The sequence below is a fragment of the Vulpes vulpes genome, chromosome 16 (assembly GCF_048418805.1).
Source record: "Vulpes vulpes isolate BD-2025 chromosome 16, VulVul3, whole genome shotgun sequence".
In the NCBI taxonomy this organism is placed as follows: domain Eukaryota; kingdom Metazoa; phylum Chordata; class Mammalia; order Carnivora; family Canidae; genus Vulpes; species Vulpes vulpes.
The window spans coordinates 22,306,805-22,328,170 of NC_132795.1; the positions used below are offsets into that span (position 1 = coordinate 22,306,805).

Below are 21,366 nucleotides of genomic sequence, written 5' to 3' on the forward strand. Positions count from 1 at the left end.
CCTGTGGTCAATCATTGTGCTGTTGGAAATAACCCCTTTGCCTGGTGAAACACTAATCTGGAAGTGAACTCGAACTGCTTCATCAGCTCCAAATGCTGTTTGCACTGGGGATCACACCACATCAGGATGTGACTGTGTGTGTGCTGAGCCCACACACAGGAATTTTCTTGTACAATTCAAAACCAAATCTTCTATTTACTTAGGCTTGCTTTTTTTTTTTTTTTTTTTTTTGTCTGTGAAATCAGCAGTCCGGTATATTTAGCATCAGTCTTAAGTTAGAATGTGAAACAAGACTTTGGGGGAAGGAAGTATCCGTATGGTTTTCTAAGTAATTTAAGAAACAGGAAAACATAAAAGAACTGATTGTCCGTGATTAAACCTCATCCTTTCATTCCCATCTTCCTGTATAGTTAACTCAGCTGTCAGCCAGAAAGAAATAGGTTATTGCACTGGGTTGTAAAATATCTCTGAGTGGGCCTTGAATGTTGACTATTGAATGACCTTCTTAACACTGAGCAAACAATGAGAAGGTTTAATAAATAGCAGAAATGTGTTTACTGTGTTTTTCTTCTCTTTGCAGGAATAATCAAGCTGGGGAGGTGGAACCCTCTCCCCCTCAGCTATGTGACAGATGCACCCGACGCAACAGTGGCCGACATGCTGCAGGATGTCTATCATGTTGTGACGTTGAAAATCCAATTACAAAGGTGCGTGTCTCTGAACATCTGCCCTTCCTTACTCATGGAGCTGCTCGTGGGTCAGAGAGTCGCTGCTGAGACTAGCATGTCCTGTCTTTGTTAATTTCTACACATTGGATGAAATGCAAAACAAAAAAGGGAGAGAGAGGAGGGAAGGAGGGACACTTCACCAGGCATCTTTATAGTCCACATTCCAACTGTTTTACGTTTTGTTTTCAGAAGCAGTGAAGTGGTAACCTAAGGGAAGCTTGATAAATCATTAAAAATCTGTGGCCCTTAGAGGGGAACTTTCCACAGCCCCTAATTTAATGGGTTCTCTGTTTAAATGCTTAGCACATACTATTTGAAGAATAAACACTTCTACTGTTTTCAGGTTTGTGTTTTGAAGGCTGAGTTCTGTTCCTGTGTAGCAGGCTTACCAGGAAGGTGCTGGCACTGGGCATCTTTTTCTTCCCTTTGTGGTGACTGCCTTAAGAGAAGCATACTCTGTGGCCTGCAGAGGTTCTGGAAATTTTCTTTTTTCCTCTAAAGCATCAGTTCTCTGCAGAGTCTTGTAAAGTGCCTGTAAATAATGATTTAAGAAATGTTGTCCTTTAGTGAATTTGCTCATTTTGGAGATTTTGTATGTTAATAGAGACTAAACATTCCCATCCTTGTCTAGGAATGCTTTAATGTCCTCTCTTAAAAGTTATTTTTGGTCAGGGAAACAACATCTCTGAATTGTTCCAGGAGAGTGAAGAGTGGACCTTCTTCACAGCCTCGAATTCGATGGAACATTTGTCTGCATTTAACCTTAGGGGTGTCCAATAATTAAACTTGTATTGTGGAAGTTTATAATCACATTGCCATGCTGTTTTCACCAACAAACTGGAAAAACCACACTTTAAAATATTAATAATTCCTCATATCTAAAGTGACTATTTTTCTCAGGCCAGTATGAAAACAAAGACACCGCATACGGCTCTGTCCAAGTCCTAGAGAAGCAGTCTTGCTCCCCTTCCCTCTTTCAGGGCCCATGCTGGATGCTGATCTTGAGCAGTTTTCCCCCACTGGTAGAGGACCCAGGAGTGACTGTCACAATCTGTCAAGGACCCTCTGCAGCCAGGGTCCTTTGTTGAGGTTTGCCATTCATTCTTGCTCTGTTTCCCAGTTGTTCGAAGTTGGAAGACTTGCCTGCGGAGCAGTGGAACCACGCCACAGTCCGCAATGCCTTAAAGGAACTGCTCAAAGAGATGAACCAGAGCACATTAGCCAAAGAATGCCCTCTCTCCCAGGTCAGTATATCCAGGTGGGGTTCTGGGAAACCTAGAGGGCCGCCTGTGGACCACGTGGTGGGAGGGGGCACTCCTGCTCAGACAGCTGTCTTCTATTAGCATAGTTACTGTACACTGCAGGTGGAAGATGCGCAGAGGTTGTGGCGCTTCTTGTCCTCAAGTAGAAGTTACCACTTTTTGAGAGCTTTGATGTGATGGGTGTGTATTAAAACATTTCACACTTACAGTCTTTAACTTCTCATGTGTATCCTAGGAGGTGGGTAGCAGTGTCTCCCATTTTATAGATCAAGAAATCAAGACTCAGAGAGGTGCTTTACCTTCTTAAGCATACTCAGTAGGCTAAGTGGGAAGTTGCGATCCTAATCCATATCAATCACCCCTGCAAAGCCTTGGGCTCTGGAATCTTCCTTTATTTAGTTAATAGAATGAATCAACCATGTCAGTCCCATCTTAACTGATTTTTACTTATTTGACTGTTTTCCCTGGCTAGCAAAGAGCGATGATCTTTATATCATATACATTTGTATAAATTTTGCAGTGGATTTGCCATGTGAAAATGCATCATGAGAAGAAGTGATACTCCATTTTTAGTGAACTGATGAGAAACTAAAATAAGCCACAAAAATAAGAGAGAGAATAAAGGAAGGAACAGAGTAGGAAAAGGCTGCCTTTTCCATATGATGGATCTTTCTCTAATGATGAGGTAATATTTTGGTGGCTAGGGTTAGTGGCTTAGGACTGCTATGACATGAACTCAGGTTGACATTGTTTAAAGCTATGAATGGAAATCCATTTCCTGTGTGAGTTACTACACTTGATTTAAGACAATGGACCAATTACATGTCTGTCAAGTTCAAGGGAAGGTGACAAGAACCATAGAAACTTGATGTGCCCTGAGCTGCGTTCTCGGATAATAGAGTCTTTGGGGGAAGCAGGAAGCCTGGTGGTTAAGAGCATGCATTCTGAAATCAGTTAGATCTGGATTTGTGTCCTGGTTTATAGGCCTTTCTTTGTAAGTAAAACCAGGAGACTAATAGTTGTAAGTCCTATAATGAGGAGTAAATGTGATAAATCATATAAATTCTTGGCCTGGTGCCTGGCATACAATGGTGCTCCATTAATAGTATCAGCTATTATTATCGAGATACAATGTTGTTGGTGTGAACTGAGTATTTTTTGTGTGTGTCGTGGAGCATGTTTTGGACTTTAAATCCTCTGAGATAAAGCATGCTGCAAATATTTTTGCTTCCAAATACTCAAGAAGGCATGCACCTGAGTAGTAGTAGCTGTATAGAAAGGAACATTCGTATTTCATGACCACCGGTTATGTTGCTGCTCTTGGCCATTTCAGTACGTATGTGTAGGTATGTAGGTGCTAACACTTGTTGCTAGGACTTTGATTTATTTATTTATTTCAGTGTGATTGCTTATGAAGTTATAGAAATAAGAATTTTAAGTTATTCCGATCATATACAAGGATTGATAAGGAACAGTTTATGGAAAAAAATTCAGTCATTTGTCCTGAATTTCACAGTTAGTCACAATTCTTTGTCTCTTGGATTTACGTGGAAGTCAAAATGGGCTTTGCTTGGAAGTGGACAAGCACCTAACTTAATATCAACAATTCAGAATTTTATGCAGGGCTCTTACAGCCAATGGAAATTTGGTCACAACTGATCCAGAGTGATTATCAGGTTTAGTTGTAACTGTAAAATGTGACTAGAGAGATGACATGAGAGGAAAGAACCCAGATCAGGAGCCGAGAGCCTTCATATCTGAAATCTTCCTCCTTCGTGCCATTGCCCTGTTTAGACTTAACTGCCTTGTAACCTTTCTCCTGTCTCCTGCTTTTCCAGCACTGAGATCTTGCCATTTCCTTGTCTGTGAGCCTCCAGTGACTGCTTGTGCCCAGCCTGAAGGAGGTGCAGACTGTGTGACATAGCCTTTAAGAATTGTTACAGTGGCCCTGTCCAGCTGATTTCTCACCAGAGCTGCCACCTTCCTCCTTTTACCTGCATCCTCTTTGTGCTCCAAACACATGGAATTCATTATTTTGGAACATTTGCCATTGCTCAAATGTCAACAGAATATTCCTGAGGGCTGGAGCAACCTAACTAGTACCCTTAGCATTACAAGTCTAGCAGCAACTTTTTGTGCTATTTTTAAAAAGGATGCAAAATTTATATTCTACTCCATGTACCTGTGTCTTTGATATTTTAAAAAATGTCCTAAAAATCATTTTCTCTGTTAAATTCTCCTTCTGTCCACGTGAGATTGGCCTTCTGGGGAGATGCACCATGTTAATCTCAGGCTTTGGTAGTTCCAGAGTCCTTCAGTTTGATGCTTGCTTTTGCATATGTGATTTCTCCTGGTTTAGCATGTGGTGCTGTCCTCTGCTTGATGAAGTCATCTTTCAGATTCCACCTGGAAAGTCACTGCTGGCGAAGTACCCTGGCCTCCGGGTTGAAGCAGTCGCTTCTTTTGCTCTTGGTAGCCTCTTGTACACACCCTTGTCGCAGGGCTTATCACAGCCTGTTATTGGTGCCGTGTCCCAGTTCTTGTCACTTGATGGACTGCCCATCTCTTATTCATCTTCACTTCCTCAGCACCTCAGCATTCAGCACGATACATGTCTTGCAGGTAGTCGTTATTCTGATGCATTCTCAGCTTGGCCCTGTTTATCTTTTGGGTGAATAACTCTTTGTGGTGGGGGCTGTCCTGTCTATTGTAGGGTGTGTAGCAGCATCCCTGGCCTCTACCCACTAGATGCCAGTAGCATGCCACCATCCCCCTCCCCCAGTTGTGACAACCCTAATGTCTCCAGACATTGCCAAATATCCTATGAGGGGAGTAAATCACTCTTGGTTGCGAACCACTGCTATAATGTGTTTAATGAATTAAGTATAAAATGTTTTAGAAAGTGCTATAAACTGTAAAGTTTTATTATTTTTATGGTGTTCTTGGCAGCTCTAAAATGTTTTGAACTAGAAACAGTGAATACAGTAATTTGGTGGTCCATGCCCAGTACATTTTCAATCAAACAGGGCTCAGTTCTATTCAATTTGGGGAGATTTGATTTAGGCTTCTGTGTGCTATGTGATTATGGAAAATCTTACTGGGGTCGTCCTCAGTAAGCATGGACATGTGATATGGGCCCCAGCATTAATCCCTACCGCTATTACCCTTAACACATTCCAGATTATTCACCTCACTTGTGTAACTGGATTGCATTTCAGTGTGGGGATAAGCTCACTTATTTTGTTTGTGGTTGTCATAGAACAGGTGCATGCATTTTTTTAAGGTTCAACCTATGTAATGTGCATTTTTGTTCACATTAATTCAACAGTGTATTCCAGCAACATTACTGGAGTCCCAATTAGGAGTAAGGCACTTTGCCGTGGGCTGGGGATGCAGTAGTGAAGGTGAGAGAGGAACACAGCTTTCAACCTAGGAAGAAGAGTACTACTTACTTCAGGGGGAAAGTAGCTTACTGGGCTATGTAAGATAGACTCAGTTCATGAGTAAAAAAAAATGACTAGGGTTTTTTGTTTTGTTTTGTTTTGTTTTTTGTTTTTTAAAAGACCTTTTTTGAACTAATTCTTCTTTATTACCCCTAAACCAAATCATCTTAGGTATTTCTTCACTCAGGTGTGGTGATTGCATAAAGGAATGACGTTTCAGTGGCCAGTATGTATTTTCTTCCAACATCCCAGTGTTCGGCAGGTCAAAAGAGCAGTTTTTGAAGGCAGAAGAAAAGTTGGAAAGTCCATAAAAGGGCAACAATTGCAGGCTGAGGCATATATATTTATTTAAAGGGAGAGAGGTCATGATTTTGCTATTCTCTGTCTGGCCAGGTGCTTGGAAAGTATAGGTTGTATTTGTGTGTCCATGTATTTATTTTTGATTTCACCTTTCCAAATGTGTTTCAGTGCTGACAGCTTCTTCCTTTTCCTCCGAAGTCGCCCTGAGTCACCACTTCCAGCCTCTCCCTTCAGTCATACAGTCTGCGCTGAGCATCCTAACTTACCATACCTTATGCATAGGTCTCTTATTAAATAGTCTTCTCTAACTAACTGTTCCAATTTGGAAACATTATGACCACCTCTTTCTGTGGCCTACTTCTCTTTACTCAAGGAAGAATTAAAAGATGAAATCCCAGGTCCTCTGGGTTTTGATCCATTAAAATAAGTAAAGCTAATAGTACCTTCCTTGTCCACCTCATAGGTTGTTATGATGATCAAATGGAAGGACCAAAAGACCATGTTTTCTGTGACTCTAGATATGTTTTCTTAAATTTGTTTTTTGGGGTAAAAATACATAACATGAAGTTTATCATTTTCATCATGTTTAAGTTTATAATTCGGTGGCATTAATTACATTCACGATGTTGTGCAACCATCACCCCTATTTCCAAAATTCTTTATCACCCCAAACAGAAAGTCGATAGCCATTACATAATAACTCTCCATTCCCTTCCCCACATCCCTAACTCTAGGTGACTTCCTTTCTCTTCTCTGACTGAGTTTACTTGTTCTAGATACCTCAAAAGTAGAATCATAGAATATTTGTCTTTTTATCTGGCTTATTTCATTTAGCATATAGGTATGTTTTTAAAGCAGCTCTGTCCCATGCCCGTAGCTGAGGTTTTCTTGCCAAATGTTTGAGGAACAAAAAGACTGGCAGAAATTACTGAACCATGAAATGTTACTGGATTTCCAGTATGATGGCGATACGGTGTTTATATAGTCTTTTTAAGACATAGACTGTAGGGTAATTATTCCTGTCATCCTGAGCAAGCCTTGCTCATTTGGGGATCATTAAAGGACCAACTTAAATGTACAATATGCTAAAATAATCGGACGGTGAACTCAAGCAGCCAGTTGGGTTGGGAGGAAAAAAACAAATTGACCATGTGTTTATCTATAGACAAGAGGCTGATCAATTGTGTGGACCAGTATTGTCTTAACTAGTTGCCAACTGTCTGTTTCATTTAGTCTTAAATTCATGTATGTAGTGGGGATGTATCATGTCTTGTGTTAACCAGTTGCCAGCTGTCCCTTTCAGTTATTTTCATGTGAGTTTGTTTTAGTTCGAGGCCCAACCTCATGACTCTTGTTGAAGGAGGCTTACAAATGACAGCTTGGAAAGATTCCCTAACTGGGTAATTGCCATGAACATATGAAATGATTGCGTGGAGGGGAGAGAGCTGAACTCATTGACTCTGCATCTTGTGCCAGGCCTTTTACACAGATCATCTCTCTGAATCTTTACAGCTCTCTTAGGCAGGTACCAACATCCCACTTTCACAGATGAGGGTGCCACCAGCAGCACCTTAGCGGAGGAGCTCTCAGATGGACTACTGTCGTACTGCAAAGCCCAGAGGAAGTGTTTCCTTCAATTAGAATGGCAAAGTTTTCAATTCTGATAGTATAGCTCAGAAATGGGGATAGTAAGGGAGAGCAGAAGGCTGCCAAATAACATTAACTGAATTTTTCATGACAAAGTAATTTCTCCAGATCAGTTTTTTCTCTTTACTATAGTTGATGGACATATCATTATAATCTCATGTTTAATATGTAATTTAGCATACCGCAAAGCAGAATAAAAAAGGCTGAAAATGAGCAAAAATTGCATATATTATTCATTGCCTGCATCATACTCTCTCCCGCATGTAGACGTGGAAAAGGAGGCTACAAGATGCCAGCTTCTCTCCCTACTCTGACACTCTTCTTGCTGAGACAGGGCATTCCTACTGACAGAACGTGTAACCGTTCACTTGGTTTTAAAATGTTCTTTTTTAAAGCAAGTGTATTATCGGTCTGCAGCTTAGCTACTCTTAGTATAACACTGCTATTCAAACAAATAAGTCTCACTAAGCCAAGGAGACTATGGTAAAGGATATCTAATTATTTTATCTTTCTTTTCTTAGGGAGGGAAAGCGGGTGCTCAGATCTCTGTCTTTTAAAGACAAATCATTTTAATCGGTGTATATTGTTTTGCTTTTCAAACTGTTAAGTTTTAAATTGTCATTGGGTTCCTTAGTTTTCTCTGATTCTAAGCTCCTTAACTCCTATAAGGGGCCCGAGGTCACAACTTGATGTTTTGCTTTTGTCACACTTCTGTCTTCTTTGTCTGAAGAATTGGTTGCATTATCTGCTGTTGAGTACCAGTTGATGGAGGTGGTGGTGAATATTTCCTTTCTTTCATTAACTAGGTTCCCTTCTTAAGAGACTCATGAAATAATGTGGCCTGGTAGTAATGTCTTTTTATGGTGCTTTCCACTGCTATTTGACTTTGGACAAGATGCTTCTTCATTTTGAGCTTCTTGGCCCTCATTTTGGAAAATGGAGCCATGTAACAGGTGACATCTATAATCTGAGCTAGTCAAAAACAAACAAGTTTAAAATTTATCTCAGGAGCCTAAAAGAAAATTTATTTTTAGATAAGGCAATCTAGTTAAGTATAGTAAGTATCAAAACAATATATTTTAGTGTTTAAACAATGTATATTTAAAACAGTACGATATTCTCTTGCAATTTGTCTTGGTGCAAGTTCAAGTCAGCTAGTAAACTTTGAAATAACTGATGCTGCTGTATTTTAAATCCTCAAATATCTTATTACTACTATTTTTATTACTATTTTAAATAACTTTCAAAGAAAACTGGCATAAACTGTGTGTCAGAGTGACTGCAAATGACAAACCTGGATTTTATTCCTCATTTAATATCTTCATATTTAAGATTTCATGGTTAGTTACAAAGAAGTCTAAAACTTTTCCAAAAGTTTCTGTAATTGGGAAGACATTTTAAACCTTCCTATTGATTTTAACACATAATATTTTTCATAGCATAGCTTTGTCTATGATTACTAATCATGTGTTTGTGGCTGTGACTGAGTACTTCTGGGAGCTCCCTGATTGGCCCAGTGCATGTGTGGCCCTCCCCTTTCCTTATCACAGCCACTACCATGCCAGTAAGCTTGCTTAGTAAGTGCAAAGTCATTTTAATATGACCCTCAGTAAAATATAATTCCTTTAAGTGTTATAAATAACAACAGGCATCTCTTTTGGGTCATTTGTATCAGCATTGCATTATACAACAAGGATGCTCAGGAGTTGGTTGCATTCTGGCTTGAAAACGTTTACTCAAATCTTTGTTCATTTTCAAAAAGATGTGGAGATCCTCAAAGCCCAATTGTGTGGTTGCTCTAGAATTACTGAAAAACATAAAAGAGCAATACAAAGTACAAAACTATATAGATACTTTAAAAAAGCAGTAAATGGAAATTAGGGTTTTTTTCTTTTTCTTTTTTTTTTGGTAGAGTCACTGGTGGGAGAGATTTTAATCATTACTCATCCTATTTTTGCAGCAACTATATCTCATCAGGTCTAAGATGCTTTTGATTGTAAGATGCATTCCAATTTCAATGACATTAAAGTATATTTTAAAAATGTGACTGTAGAATGGATGAAATGTGGTAAATGCAGATTCTTGTGCCCCAGGACCTCTGGAAAACTTTATTCCATGTCGAGTCAGTATGTGCTGAGTCTGTGTTAGCTCTTTTCAATTTTGTTTATAGTGAAGTAGGTTTTGATTTTTTAAAAACAAACTGACACTAACATTTAGATGACTTCATGTGTGTGTCCAGAGTATTCTAGTGAGGCCTAGTGGTTCAAACTCAGGCTATGAGAATGTAACCATCTAATTTAGGGTTAGAGAATATTCATTTTTGAAACTAGAATAATAAGACATAACATGACCTTTCATCCAAAGTATGCCCCAGATGTACCTCTTCTGTTTTTAAAACTCTCTGAAGATGAATTATGAAAATTCTTATGAGTAGAACTAGTTTGAGTGTCAACTAGATGTAAAGACCTGCAGGGAATTAATATGAATAAAATGTGCCACAAATTCAAAAGACTTTAGAGTGACTAAAGATTCTCATCATCTAGGAAACTTTATTTGCTACCTACTTCCTTTGCTCAACTCATAGTTTAAATTTATTCCCACCTCACTCCACCCTCTTCGTGGTCAGTAGAGATAGAAACTCATTCATAATTGGGGAAGAGAACAAATCTGGTTGAGTCTCTGGGTAGCCAACTTCTTTTTTAAATGAGTTGTGTGAACCTGACTCTAGTACAGGATTTGGTGATGGAGACCATGGAAGCCCAGGTATTAACTTCCTTGCCACATAGATTGACACTGGCCGTATGCAGTGTCAGTGAAGACACATCTGGAGCAAGGACAAAATAGGGACGCTAGAGAGTGACGGAAATATGGATTATTTGGGGCCACAGTGATGCGGATTGGTGGCCTGGTCTTATGGTCTAGGAAGAATTGATGGACAGCTCCCAGTAGTAATTGAGACACTTAGCATTTTAGTTCATCTCCCAGACCATCCTTGCAATAGGAGTTTAATTTCAGTTTCCTGTCATGGCTATGTATCCTGTGCCTCTTTAGAGGATAACATTCATGCAAACAACATATAGAGATGACAAGTACATTTGCAATTATTCGTATACACCAGTATAGCTGGTGCATCTATTATTAGGCCGCTTTCATGTTAAAATTTTCATTATTATGACATTTCAGTTTGGCATTTTAAAATTTCATCTCTGTCCCTTTTCATCTGTTACATTTCAGTGACTCAGATGTCCCACATCAGAAGTGTGTTAGACATGAGGGGGGAAAAATGCAACAGACACAGTCACTGTCCTCAAGGGTTTCACAGATTAAGACAAAAAGAAAAACTCAGCCTGGAAAGGGAACTAGCCCAGCTAGCCAAAAGACTTCTTTCTTTACTCTTTTGTTAGTAACACACAAGCAGAACCCTGCCTCAGGAAGATTAGGATTCCACTGTTCTTCTAAGGCAGGAGGTAAGGCTCTAGAAGTTCTGTGATACACTCAGGTGATACTGGCTCTTTGTGTTCCCGGGGCTGTGTTCAGATCCTCAGATTAAAAAGGTTCTTCTCACTATCTCTCCTTAGAGAACAGAATTATCATTTAGAGATCAGCAACTGGGGGGAGGTTAGCCATCTACTATGTAGGAAGGGCCAAAGAGGTTTCTTTGAATTGAATTAGGATTCCCCTCCCCCACTCCCCCACTGGCACTGCATAGTGTTGTTGTTGTTGTTGTTGTTGTTTTTAAAGATTTTGTTTATTTATTCATGAGATAGACACAGGCAGAGGGAGAAGCAGGCTCCCCACCAGGAGCCTGATGTGGGACTCGAATCCAGGACCCTGGCATTGCGACCTGAGCCAAACCAGATGCCCACATAGTGATTTTTGAAAAAGAGGAACTCTGTGGGCTCAGTGAGGGAACTGTTTTAAATAGGAGTCTGTGTAGTACTGTTTGCTGTTTGAACCCCCTGGTAAATAACTTGCCGTTGCCTTGATTTACTGTTATCCTTTTTATCTTGACTGCTTTGGAAAAATACCATTAGTTCTAAGTTTTGAGATTTTGCATAGCTGCTCCATCCATATGTGGAGATACCTTCTTGAAGAAAGATGAGGTTTCAAGGCAAGATATAAAACCTTACCAAAGTCCTTTGGAATCTCTCGAGTTTACGTCCATTTGTTTTTAGACGGAATTTGCTGAAGTAAAAGTCTCTGTAAATCTGTGGCTGTATTATCACAGTCAATTCAGGTATCTGTTAATATCTGTTAATATCTGTTACAAATGTTGGTCCAAACATGCCATATTGACTGAAAACATACCTGTAGGAAATTTCATTCAAGGTATGCAATTATAATTTAGTTTTTTAGTGGTAAGTCAAGCTATGCTCTTCTCTTTCCTTTTCATCCTAATTATAAACAAATTGGCTAAAGGATAGAGCTGAGGAAGGAGAAGGGGTGAAGAGGAAGAAAGAATCATGTACTTAAGCACCCAGAAAGTTTTAGCTTTGATTCATTTTTGGTTGAAACACAGTACAAGTGTTATGTTTAGTTTCCCCTGCTCTAAAATAGCACTGTTAATTTTTTCATTTGATGAATTTTCACACAAGTGCTAATCACACGTTTCTATAAATTATATTAATTTAACTTATTTCCCTAAATGTTGTTCTGCAGTGTGTAGCACGGATGTTCTCAGATTCTTGGCTGTGTAAGCTTGTTGCAGTTGGAAGCAGAACAGAAACATCTGAAAGGCATTATTTGAATTACCGATGCTGGAGCATCTGATCTCACCTTTTACTCTGGTTCCTAAATCACAACTGTTCTTTCCCTTTGTATTTAATCTGTATGTCCTGCCTCCTCCATCTTTGACATTGCCCCAAGGTTGGTTTTTTGGAAAAAGCTTTGTCATTATACAGTAGAAGTTAAAAAAAAGAGTAAATTTAGCTAGTCATATTTGACATTTAATAGTTTAGTTTGCAGGAGGGTGACTACTTCAGATTTAAAAGACAATGAAGTTCGGTATGGTCTGTAATTCTTATCCCTAAAAAGGAGTACTAGTTTATGAAAAATATAGCTATTATGTTTTTTTTTTTTCTTTTCAGAGTATGATTTCATCCATTGTAAATAGCACATATTATGCCAACGTGTCAGCAACCAAGTGCCAGGAGTTTGGGAGATGGTATAAGAAGTACAAGAAGATTAAAGGTAAACTGAATTTTTTGTCTTTAAAGCCTATTTTTAGTTTCTTAGGTCAATGAATTGTTGGTTATTTGGAGTTTATGGTAATTTTAGGTATAATTTTTTATTTAATTATGTGTAATTTTTGCAAAGGTAAGATTCTTAATATTTCCATCAGGATATCCTAATTAGCTCACTTTAGAACTAAACTAAAATTCATAGCATAATGGTTAAAGTTTGTCATTTTCACAAGAGATGCATGTGAAGGCCAAGACTTTTAGAAATCTTTGAAATGGTTTATTTCAGATAGGCCTGTCTATTTGAAAGGCTCAATCAATAAATCATTTCCATTAACATATTAATGGAAAATTAAAAGCAGTCATTGTAGGTTAAATCAGCACTTATAATTTAAGTACCAATTAACAAATTGGAATGACTGCTTGTTGTGGTATCAGGAAACCTTCGTTTAGAAGTGGAGTTTTGATGTGTTTATTTGGTGACAGTTCCAGACCAGCATATGAATTAAAGGGACCCTGCAGTAAAAAGCAGACTTGTGTTCAAATCTCTGTCCTCCATTTGCTAGTGTGTGTTTGAACAAATTTAACTTCACCAAGATTCAGTCTCTTCATCTGAAAATTTAAACAACAACAACAAAAAAAATAATAAAGAAACAATAAAACTACCTAAATCAACTCACTAACTGTGAGGACTAAATAAATTAATGCTGACATAAAGAAACCTCTTAATAAATAAGAGCTATAATGCTATAATAATAATTAGTAGTAACGGTAGTACTAGCAGTAATATAAGAAATGTAGGATTGTATCTGAAAATGCAGTCTCTTGTATAATAAATGCCATGCTTATTTAGACCATCCAGCCCTTTAAATATTTTTCCTTTACAAATATGTTAGGGTTGGAAACATTCTAGTGTTCTTACCCAATTTACATGCTTTTCAAATTCAAATGATACCAGCCCCTGAAGGGATTTGGGGGAGTTTTTGGTAACATAATAGCTTGATGTTGGAGGGTCCCTTCCAGTCTATATTTTTGCATGATCATGACATCATCCATCATGCTTTATTATAGGTATTCATAGCCTTGCTGACAGTTAACTACCCCGATCTGAGGTTCAAATGACAATTTCTGGTGGGTAGGCAAAAGTAAAAGATGAATTTATTTGTTTTACTACCTGCAGGTTTCCTCCAGGGAAAGGATATTGAAATAATACATGTTGGTTGTTTAATATTTGGGAGCTCGTTTACAGTTACCTTTTGAGGAAATGAACTTTACAGGCCTTGGCAGCACGTCTCTGATTACAAAAGACAGAGAGCATTTTATGCTAAATATCCAAGTTGTAAGGAAAGTCAAGATGTTGAACTACCCAGGAGAAATTAAAGTGCACTGCACATTGAATTAAGATCCATTTCTCTTCAGCATATTCTAAAATTCTCAGAAGCATTTAAATTCCAGTTTGGGCACTTGCTTTATAATATTATTAATATTAACTCTTATACAGGATAAGATGAATAACTCCTTCTCATTCTAAGACATGATTGTGTAGTTCAGAAGGGTTTCTTTTCTCTAAGTGTTGTCACCAAGTTTTTCTTTTAAAATAAAATTGTTGAAGTGTTTGAACATATCCTCTTTGGCTAAAAATCAAAAGAATCATGCAGCTTCAAGGTCATTTGTTAGATCCCATTTACTTGCTGTTAGAAGAGAAAAGGAAGAAAGAGTCCTCTTTTAATAGGCTAGCATATAATTCCAGATTCAGAAACTCTCCACTGTAGTGTTTTCAGAATTGCCACTACAGACTGTGTGTGTGTGTGAGTGCGTGTGTCTGCTCACACACATGCGCGCACACACGAACACTTATATCTCCTCCTTTTTTTCTTAGATTCAATTCTTTAAGCTCTATTTTTTTTTCAAGATAGTAAATGCACAGTTAAATCTTAAGTGTCATAAAAGCAGACTGAGACCTTGATTTCAATCAGGAGGGTCAAGGATCCACACCTGAAGAGGCTGCCAGACACTGTGTACACATGCTATTCAAAGAGATGGAGCTAGTCATTGCTGTTGAACAGTGTGTGTGTGTGCATGTGTGTGTGTCAGTAGGAGGAGAAAAGGGAAGGTTAAGGTATGTGTGAAGTAAACACAAGCTGCCGTAAAACAGTTCAAGTGGTGTTGATTCATCAACCAAGGGAGTGGGAGGAAAAACAAAGAATTCGTGGCAGGTATAATGGTGTACAGAAAATAAACACTCAAAGAAGTATATTTTATTAACTTTCGACCCTCAGAGAAAAGGAAGTGTCGGACCTGATATACAGGCACATTTCATCTGATAGAAGCTTTGTGCTATGAATAGATGTCACTGTGGGAGTTCCTATCTAGTAGAATCCAATTCTCACGGGAAAGGAATGATAGTGTTTGTAAAATTTGTTTGTGTCCATCCATTTTCAAAATGAGAAAAAAGAAGTAATGAGTCTGAAATCTGGAAATTAGTAGATAGCAAAATCAGAATTCTACCTTAGGGCTCTTCCTGAGAACCTGGAAGTCAGAGTTCTGTGTCCTTCCTTGCCCCCCTACCCACTCCTTTCCACCCCCAAATTACCAATTTACATGTATCCTGGCTGATATAATGTATAAAAGAAAATCTCATGCTAACTTACTAATGTCCCAAACTAAATGCAGCTACATTGTTAAATATGTTTCCTATTATCTGCTAATGTCTGTTTTAATAAAACAGTGGGAACTAAATGGTTGCTTCTTAATCAAAACCATGATTTCCTAACATAAGCTATGTGATTCTGTTACAAATTGCCACATATAGATCTCCTAGGTCAAAATTTTTTTCTCTTCTCATAGAAATAAATAAACAGTAAAATAATTATATACTCTGAAAGATCAAAGTAAATATGGCTAAAACCTGGCAAAAATAAAAGTCTACTGAGAGGATTAAAAAAAAGGGTCAGATTGCAAATTCTATAGTTAATGCTTAAATAAATATGAGAAAAGTGAACAATCAATAATTTGATATCATTAAAAACAGATGTAAAAACTATATACAAATGGAATTGTCTGAATTTTGAAGTAAACATTTTAATGTGCATTTTTTGAATTTGTTGTTATTATAGCTAAACTATTTACACTTATTCTATAAAATGTCCTAAGTTAGTTTGGCTTAGCATGTTAACTTTATTTTCCCCAGTGATCACAGCAAAGTACATTCTGTTTACCTTCTTTCTTTAATTTCAAAGACAATCATGGTTGACATAGACATATTTGAGTTAACATTAGTGTTAATTTAGGATGAATGGGGAGAGACTTTGCATACTCTGGTTTTAGGGTCCAGAACTATGAACCTGCTTCCCAGGAATTTTTGATATTGAATAAAATGGACTGGGTAGGGTGGTAGGTTGGTTTAGACAGCATTTTTTATTGCTGTGCATCTTGTACTGTAATTGCTTCTGGCCTAGACTTTGCAGTGTAGAGCTTGTAAGCTCCCAAGTATAAGAAAAAAAATGTACATTACTGTATAAAAGCAGGAAAAAAAAGATCAATATTAACAGTTGTTTAATGTGTAGGAGTTTTAATGTTGGACACAAGAATAATCCACAGGGACCTGGAAATGTTCATGCTGTTACAAAATTATTTTCAAGAATTCTTAGGATTATGTGAAATTTACCCCATCAATTTTTCTTTCATAAGTTCTACACATTTTAATGAAACTCTTATTTTTTTTAAGCCTAACCCTTTTCTATTAACTGTCTAGATGAAAACTTGCCTCATCATTTTTATGAAACTAAGTGGCAATTATATATGCAGTACCATCAGAAATTATACTCTGTGGCAATCTACTTTTGCAGGGGATCTTATAGGAATTAAAAAGTACCTTCACAATGAAGGACTCATATATTTTAAATGCTTCCTAATTAAAAATTAATAAAGTTAAAATAATATTATATCTAATGTGTTTTTCATCTGATACCAAAGCAAAATGAAGTGTCATCTTTGGTCAGGCCAATCTCAACTATTTAATATGTCACAAGGATGAAGGGGTCATTGCAAGTTCACACAAATATAGTGGATATTGTAAAATTATTTGTGTCATAAAATAATACCAGTAGAATGAATGGACCTAACCAAACCCCATATTTTGGCCAGAAAGCAAAATTATCCTCATCACTTTTCTTTTCTCAATCATTGCTCAAGAACCCCCTGATTGTTAGTTGTCTTAATTTTATTTATTTGAACTTATTTTGCAAAATATTAAAAGGCTGGGAGAAATGAGGATTTTAAAAACCAGTGTTACTTTTCCAAGCCTGGTTTATTCTAGTAATCAGTATTTTATCTGACCCTGTCTGATCTAGTCTTGCAAGATCAAACGTCCAGGCCAGCAAGCAGACAGTAAACAAAGCCCGTGAAGGGTTTCAGTAAACACAAAGATTAGATGTTGAATGAAAATTAAACTCCTTGAACTAGTCGTCTGTACTAAAGTGGTTAAGTGGGTTGTGATTAAAAGAAATAAGTAATTATGATCATTATAGCTGAAATGATATAATGTTACCACATTTAAAGCACCTCTTGTACCCAAAAATGATTGTGTCATTTACAAAGTGGTGCCTCAGAGTTGAATAGAGAAATCAGTGTCCCCTGACCTGGTTCCATAAGGCAGCCCCTGCTTAGCCATGGTGGTATCGGTGGTCAGGACAATGCCTTTAATCAACTGCCGGTACTTCTTCTGCTGTTGTTTAGCTCTGATGAGGTAAAAGCAACTTTTGTCTACCTAATTTTTCTGGGTCATGAAAGAAATTTGCTTTCAGCTTGGGATCTAAATAAAGGTGTTCGGCAAGGAAATTTGTCCCTCTGCCTGTACTGTACCAACATCAACTCCTTGGCTTTTATGTAAGTCCTTGAACTTATATGAATTTTCTATAAATATTCATGGAAATCAAAACATCACTTCCATAACCACGCACTTTCCATCTTACTGGATGAACAGCCTTGTGCTTTTTTTACTGTGACAGTCACTGATGTGCATTCATCAATCACTTTAGCCTGTTTGGCCCTCTGATTAGAAGCTTGTTGAAAGTGTCAGCAAGTGGAAGAATGGTGTGCGGAAAATTTCACGGACCCTAAACTCAGGGGTGGGCCAGTTCCTTACTTGGATCTTAAGAAGCTTATTCTGGCTATAACAATAGCTGCTTCTTTGGCCTGAACTTTGTTCATAAATGTGAATAAATGTTAAAACATAAGACAATCATTTGTCAACAATATGGTTTGTAGATTAAAAGAAACAAACTTGCTATCTGCTTATATTTATACTTTTTATAATGCCATTTTAAACATGTTTAAAAAGGATGCAAAGGGAAAAATGATGTTTTTCTCTTACTCATCTATCCATCCATTCATCTATCATATATAATTACTATTTGAAAGAAGTTTAAGACACAGTTCTTGGTTTCAAAAAGCCGGCATCTATAAAGTTTGAGCATCAACTTTATATACCTGTCAGGATTCTAAGTGGGGAACATTACATAGTCCCTCCTTGCAAGACACACAGTTACAGAACTAATTTTAGTTAAATAAATGCTTAGTGAGTGCTTCTACTACTGAGAAGGCCATTTTTAGTGCTAAAAGCAGTGAGAAATAACCAGAAACACATAAGATGTGATTCCTACTTCTTGTTGGGTTGCTGTCAACCTAGCAGGGGAGGCAGCCCTCTATCTGGCAAATATATGGCAGTGGTATAAACTTATGCCATGGTAGCACAGAGAATGGGCCATAAGTTTTACCTGATAAGTCTTAGGTTGGAGAGGAAGGTAATTTAAAAAATAGCCCTTTTAGTTATACCTGAAGGACAGTAGAGTTTTGCAAGGAGAGAAAAAGAAGGAAGAGCACTTCAGGCAACTGCAAGTTCCATAGGTATATGAACATAGGTATAGATGCACAGGTGCAAAAGAGCAAGAATATTTAGAAAATCATGGGTGGTTGTCTGGTATGTCTAGAATGACTGGACATTTATCACGACACTATCATGTAAGAGATGCCCAGAATGGCTAAAGTTTTGACTGGTGAAAAGGAAAAGATAGAGCATGGGTAGGTGCAGGGTTGATGATGGCATCAAACATTGGCAAACGAGCAGAGATTTTTGGAGGGATCTGGCTGTGGGTAATGTTTGTATTATAATAATGAACAATAAGGTTACCTTGGGGAACTCCGAAAGTTCAGTTGAGATGTATTGAGAATCGGTGAAAGTTTTTCAGTAGGGAGTGATATGATGAAAATGATGGTTTAAAAAAAATTTCACTAGAAGTCCTCTAAAACTACATGTGGGGGAGAGTGTGTATGGCAGGACCAGAGGCAGGTGGCAGCGATAAGGGATGTGCACCTGGGAGGAAATAGACAAAATGGAATGTATTGCAGTCATCTATGCAAGTAAAGATAGGGAAGTGAGGCCTTGGCTTTTGGTGGCAGCAGGGAAAAAGAGAGAAGTGACTAACGCAATATGTGTGTGGGAAAGAGAAAAAAAAATCAAAGTAGAATCCAAGGTTTTGAGCTTACATGGCTCTTTATGGTTTTGACAGAAGTGGGACAATATAAATTGATCTATTACTTACACTTCATTGGGAGTTGGTGACCTAGGTAGAGATACCCATTGGGCCATTTGAGATAGAGAACCAGCTGACCTATGGACAGGACTAGAGGATACATTTGGGAGCCACTGTTTTTGGCATGATAGTTCAAAATACCACCAAAAGAGCATTCTCTATAAAAGAGGATAAGAACAGGGTGGGATTGAAAGCTTTGAGAGAAAAAGGGCCATGACTTAGTTAATAATGTGATGAGGGAGAAAGTGAAATTTCATGGAAGCCAAGGCAAGGTAGGTGACTAGCAGAGAAATATTATCAAGGGTGCCAGGGAGGGAAGAAGAAGAGGTATTTGGAAGTTCTTAGCTTTGCCAAAAGGGGGCCATAATGACAGTGGAGGGAGCTATTTCTTTGTAGTGTGACAACAGAGGGAATGTATGTGCATCTAAGGAGGGGAAGGGGGTGTGGAACTGAGGCTACCAGGTACTGGCTTAGTAAGGAGAGAATATCAACGCAGTTAACTGCAGCATTAGGAATGAGTTTATTTTATTTTATTTTTTTTTATTAGGAATGAGTTTAACACACACTCCCCACCCCATCTCCCGTACTCAGGAGAAAGAGAATGGAGCCAGTGGAGGCAAGGGTTCTGGAGAGGAAGAAGGGTGATGAGCAAGAGTTCACAAATTAGGAAAGGATGGGGTCTAAGGCACAGATGATGCTTTGCCTTTGAAGGAAAAAGAAATAGGCATGTCTTCTTTAGAACCTGGAGGAAAGGAAAGGAGATGGACAAGGAGATGGGTTTTGGAGATGGCAGAAGGGGTAAACAATTGAGGTATCTTATACCAGGGGGGACTATTGTGATTATCTAGCAGTAAAAGAGAGAATGGCTGGGACGGGGAATGGGGATTGGTGAGGAGAATGCCTGAAATAGGTTATGGACTGACCCTATTTGGGCAACAGTGGGAGCATAGGGAGTCGAAAGATGTGACATAGTTAGGGGTTTCCAGTGGTTCAGGTCTCTTTAATTCTTACCGTTTTCTTACGGTGTGCGTTAGAGTTCTCAGAGTTTCAGATTTCCATTTGTCCTGCCCAGAAACAAAATTAGGAACTCAAAAACAAAGAGATCTGGTGGTGCCTGATGAAGAATCTACAGAGCTGTAAAATGAATTTTTTTGTATGTAGATCAGGAATTGTGCAGCTTATTAAAAATCTGATATGATTATGGTGACACCTTATTTTGTGAAAAATCGATGGGTTAGAATCAGAGAATTCTCTTGCTTTCTTGATCAATTAAATAAAAATTTATTTGGCTGTTGGGTTTTTTGTTTTTGATGATTACACAGTTAAAAGCTGAAAAGCAGTTAAATTCACAAGCTGATCAAAGCTAAGTACAAGTGCCATGCTAGGATTAACATGATAATTGCCTTGCTAGACGTTGTTTAACTAGCCATTCACCTGACTGATGATAGGACTTCATTCATTTCACCTTTTGCTGAATTTGAGATTATCTGATTTAGGAATCCTGAACTCCCAAGAGATGAATCTAGACCCATATAGAATGTAAGTCAGGCGATGAGTTCTAACATTGGGCCTTTTAAGCTGTCACCTATAAGTTCCATGTTCTGTAGTAATTTTGACTTATTTATTTTTATTTTTTCATGAGAGACACACAGAGAGAGGCAGAGACAGGCTGCAGGAGAAGCAGGCTCCCTGTGGGGAGCCCAATGCGGAACCTGATCCCAGGACCCTGGGATCACACCCTGAGCCGAAAGCAGACACTCAACCACTGAGATACCCAGGCGTCCCAACTTTTTTTTTTTTTTTTTTTAAGATTTATTTATTTATTTGAGAGTGAGAGAGCATGGGGAGGGGGTGCAGAGGGAGAGGGACAATCTCAAGCAGACTGCCCACTGAGTGTAGGGCCCACATGGGGCTCCATTCCACGACCCTGAGATCACGACCTGAGCTGGAACCAACAGCTGGACATTTCACCAACTGAGCCACCTTGGCACCCCTTACTTACTTTTGAATAATCCCCCTACTAGACTGAAAGTTTTTTAAAAGAACATCTCAGGGGCACATCCATTTTGTCCCCTCTTCAGACCTCTATGAATTGGGAACATTGCAGGTAGTTATTTTAATAAATAGTAATAGAACTGAATTGAGTTGATGAACTCATTTGAACATATGCATTTTAAGCACTTTTATTTTTGCACATGTGATATTGTGACTAA

At 38.2% G+C, this 21,366-nt stretch overlaps 1 protein-coding gene across 2 annotated transcripts in view; it reads left to right on the top strand.

The window, feature by feature from the left end:
- The window catches only part of SATB2 (SATB homeobox 2), a 187,454-nt gene that overhangs the window by 78,845 nt on the left and 87,243 nt on the right, over nt 1-21,366 (top strand). For both annotated transcript variants that reach the window (XM_072742826.1, XM_026002597.2), the window contains exons 5-7: nt 581-707; nt 1,849-1,972; nt 12,468-12,570. In XM_072742826.1, the coding sequence (XP_072598927.1) occupies nt 581-707; nt 1,849-1,972; nt 12,468-12,570 (354 nt within the window). The remainder of the gene's footprint in view (nt 1-580; nt 708-1,848; nt 1,973-12,467; nt 12,571-21,366) is intronic.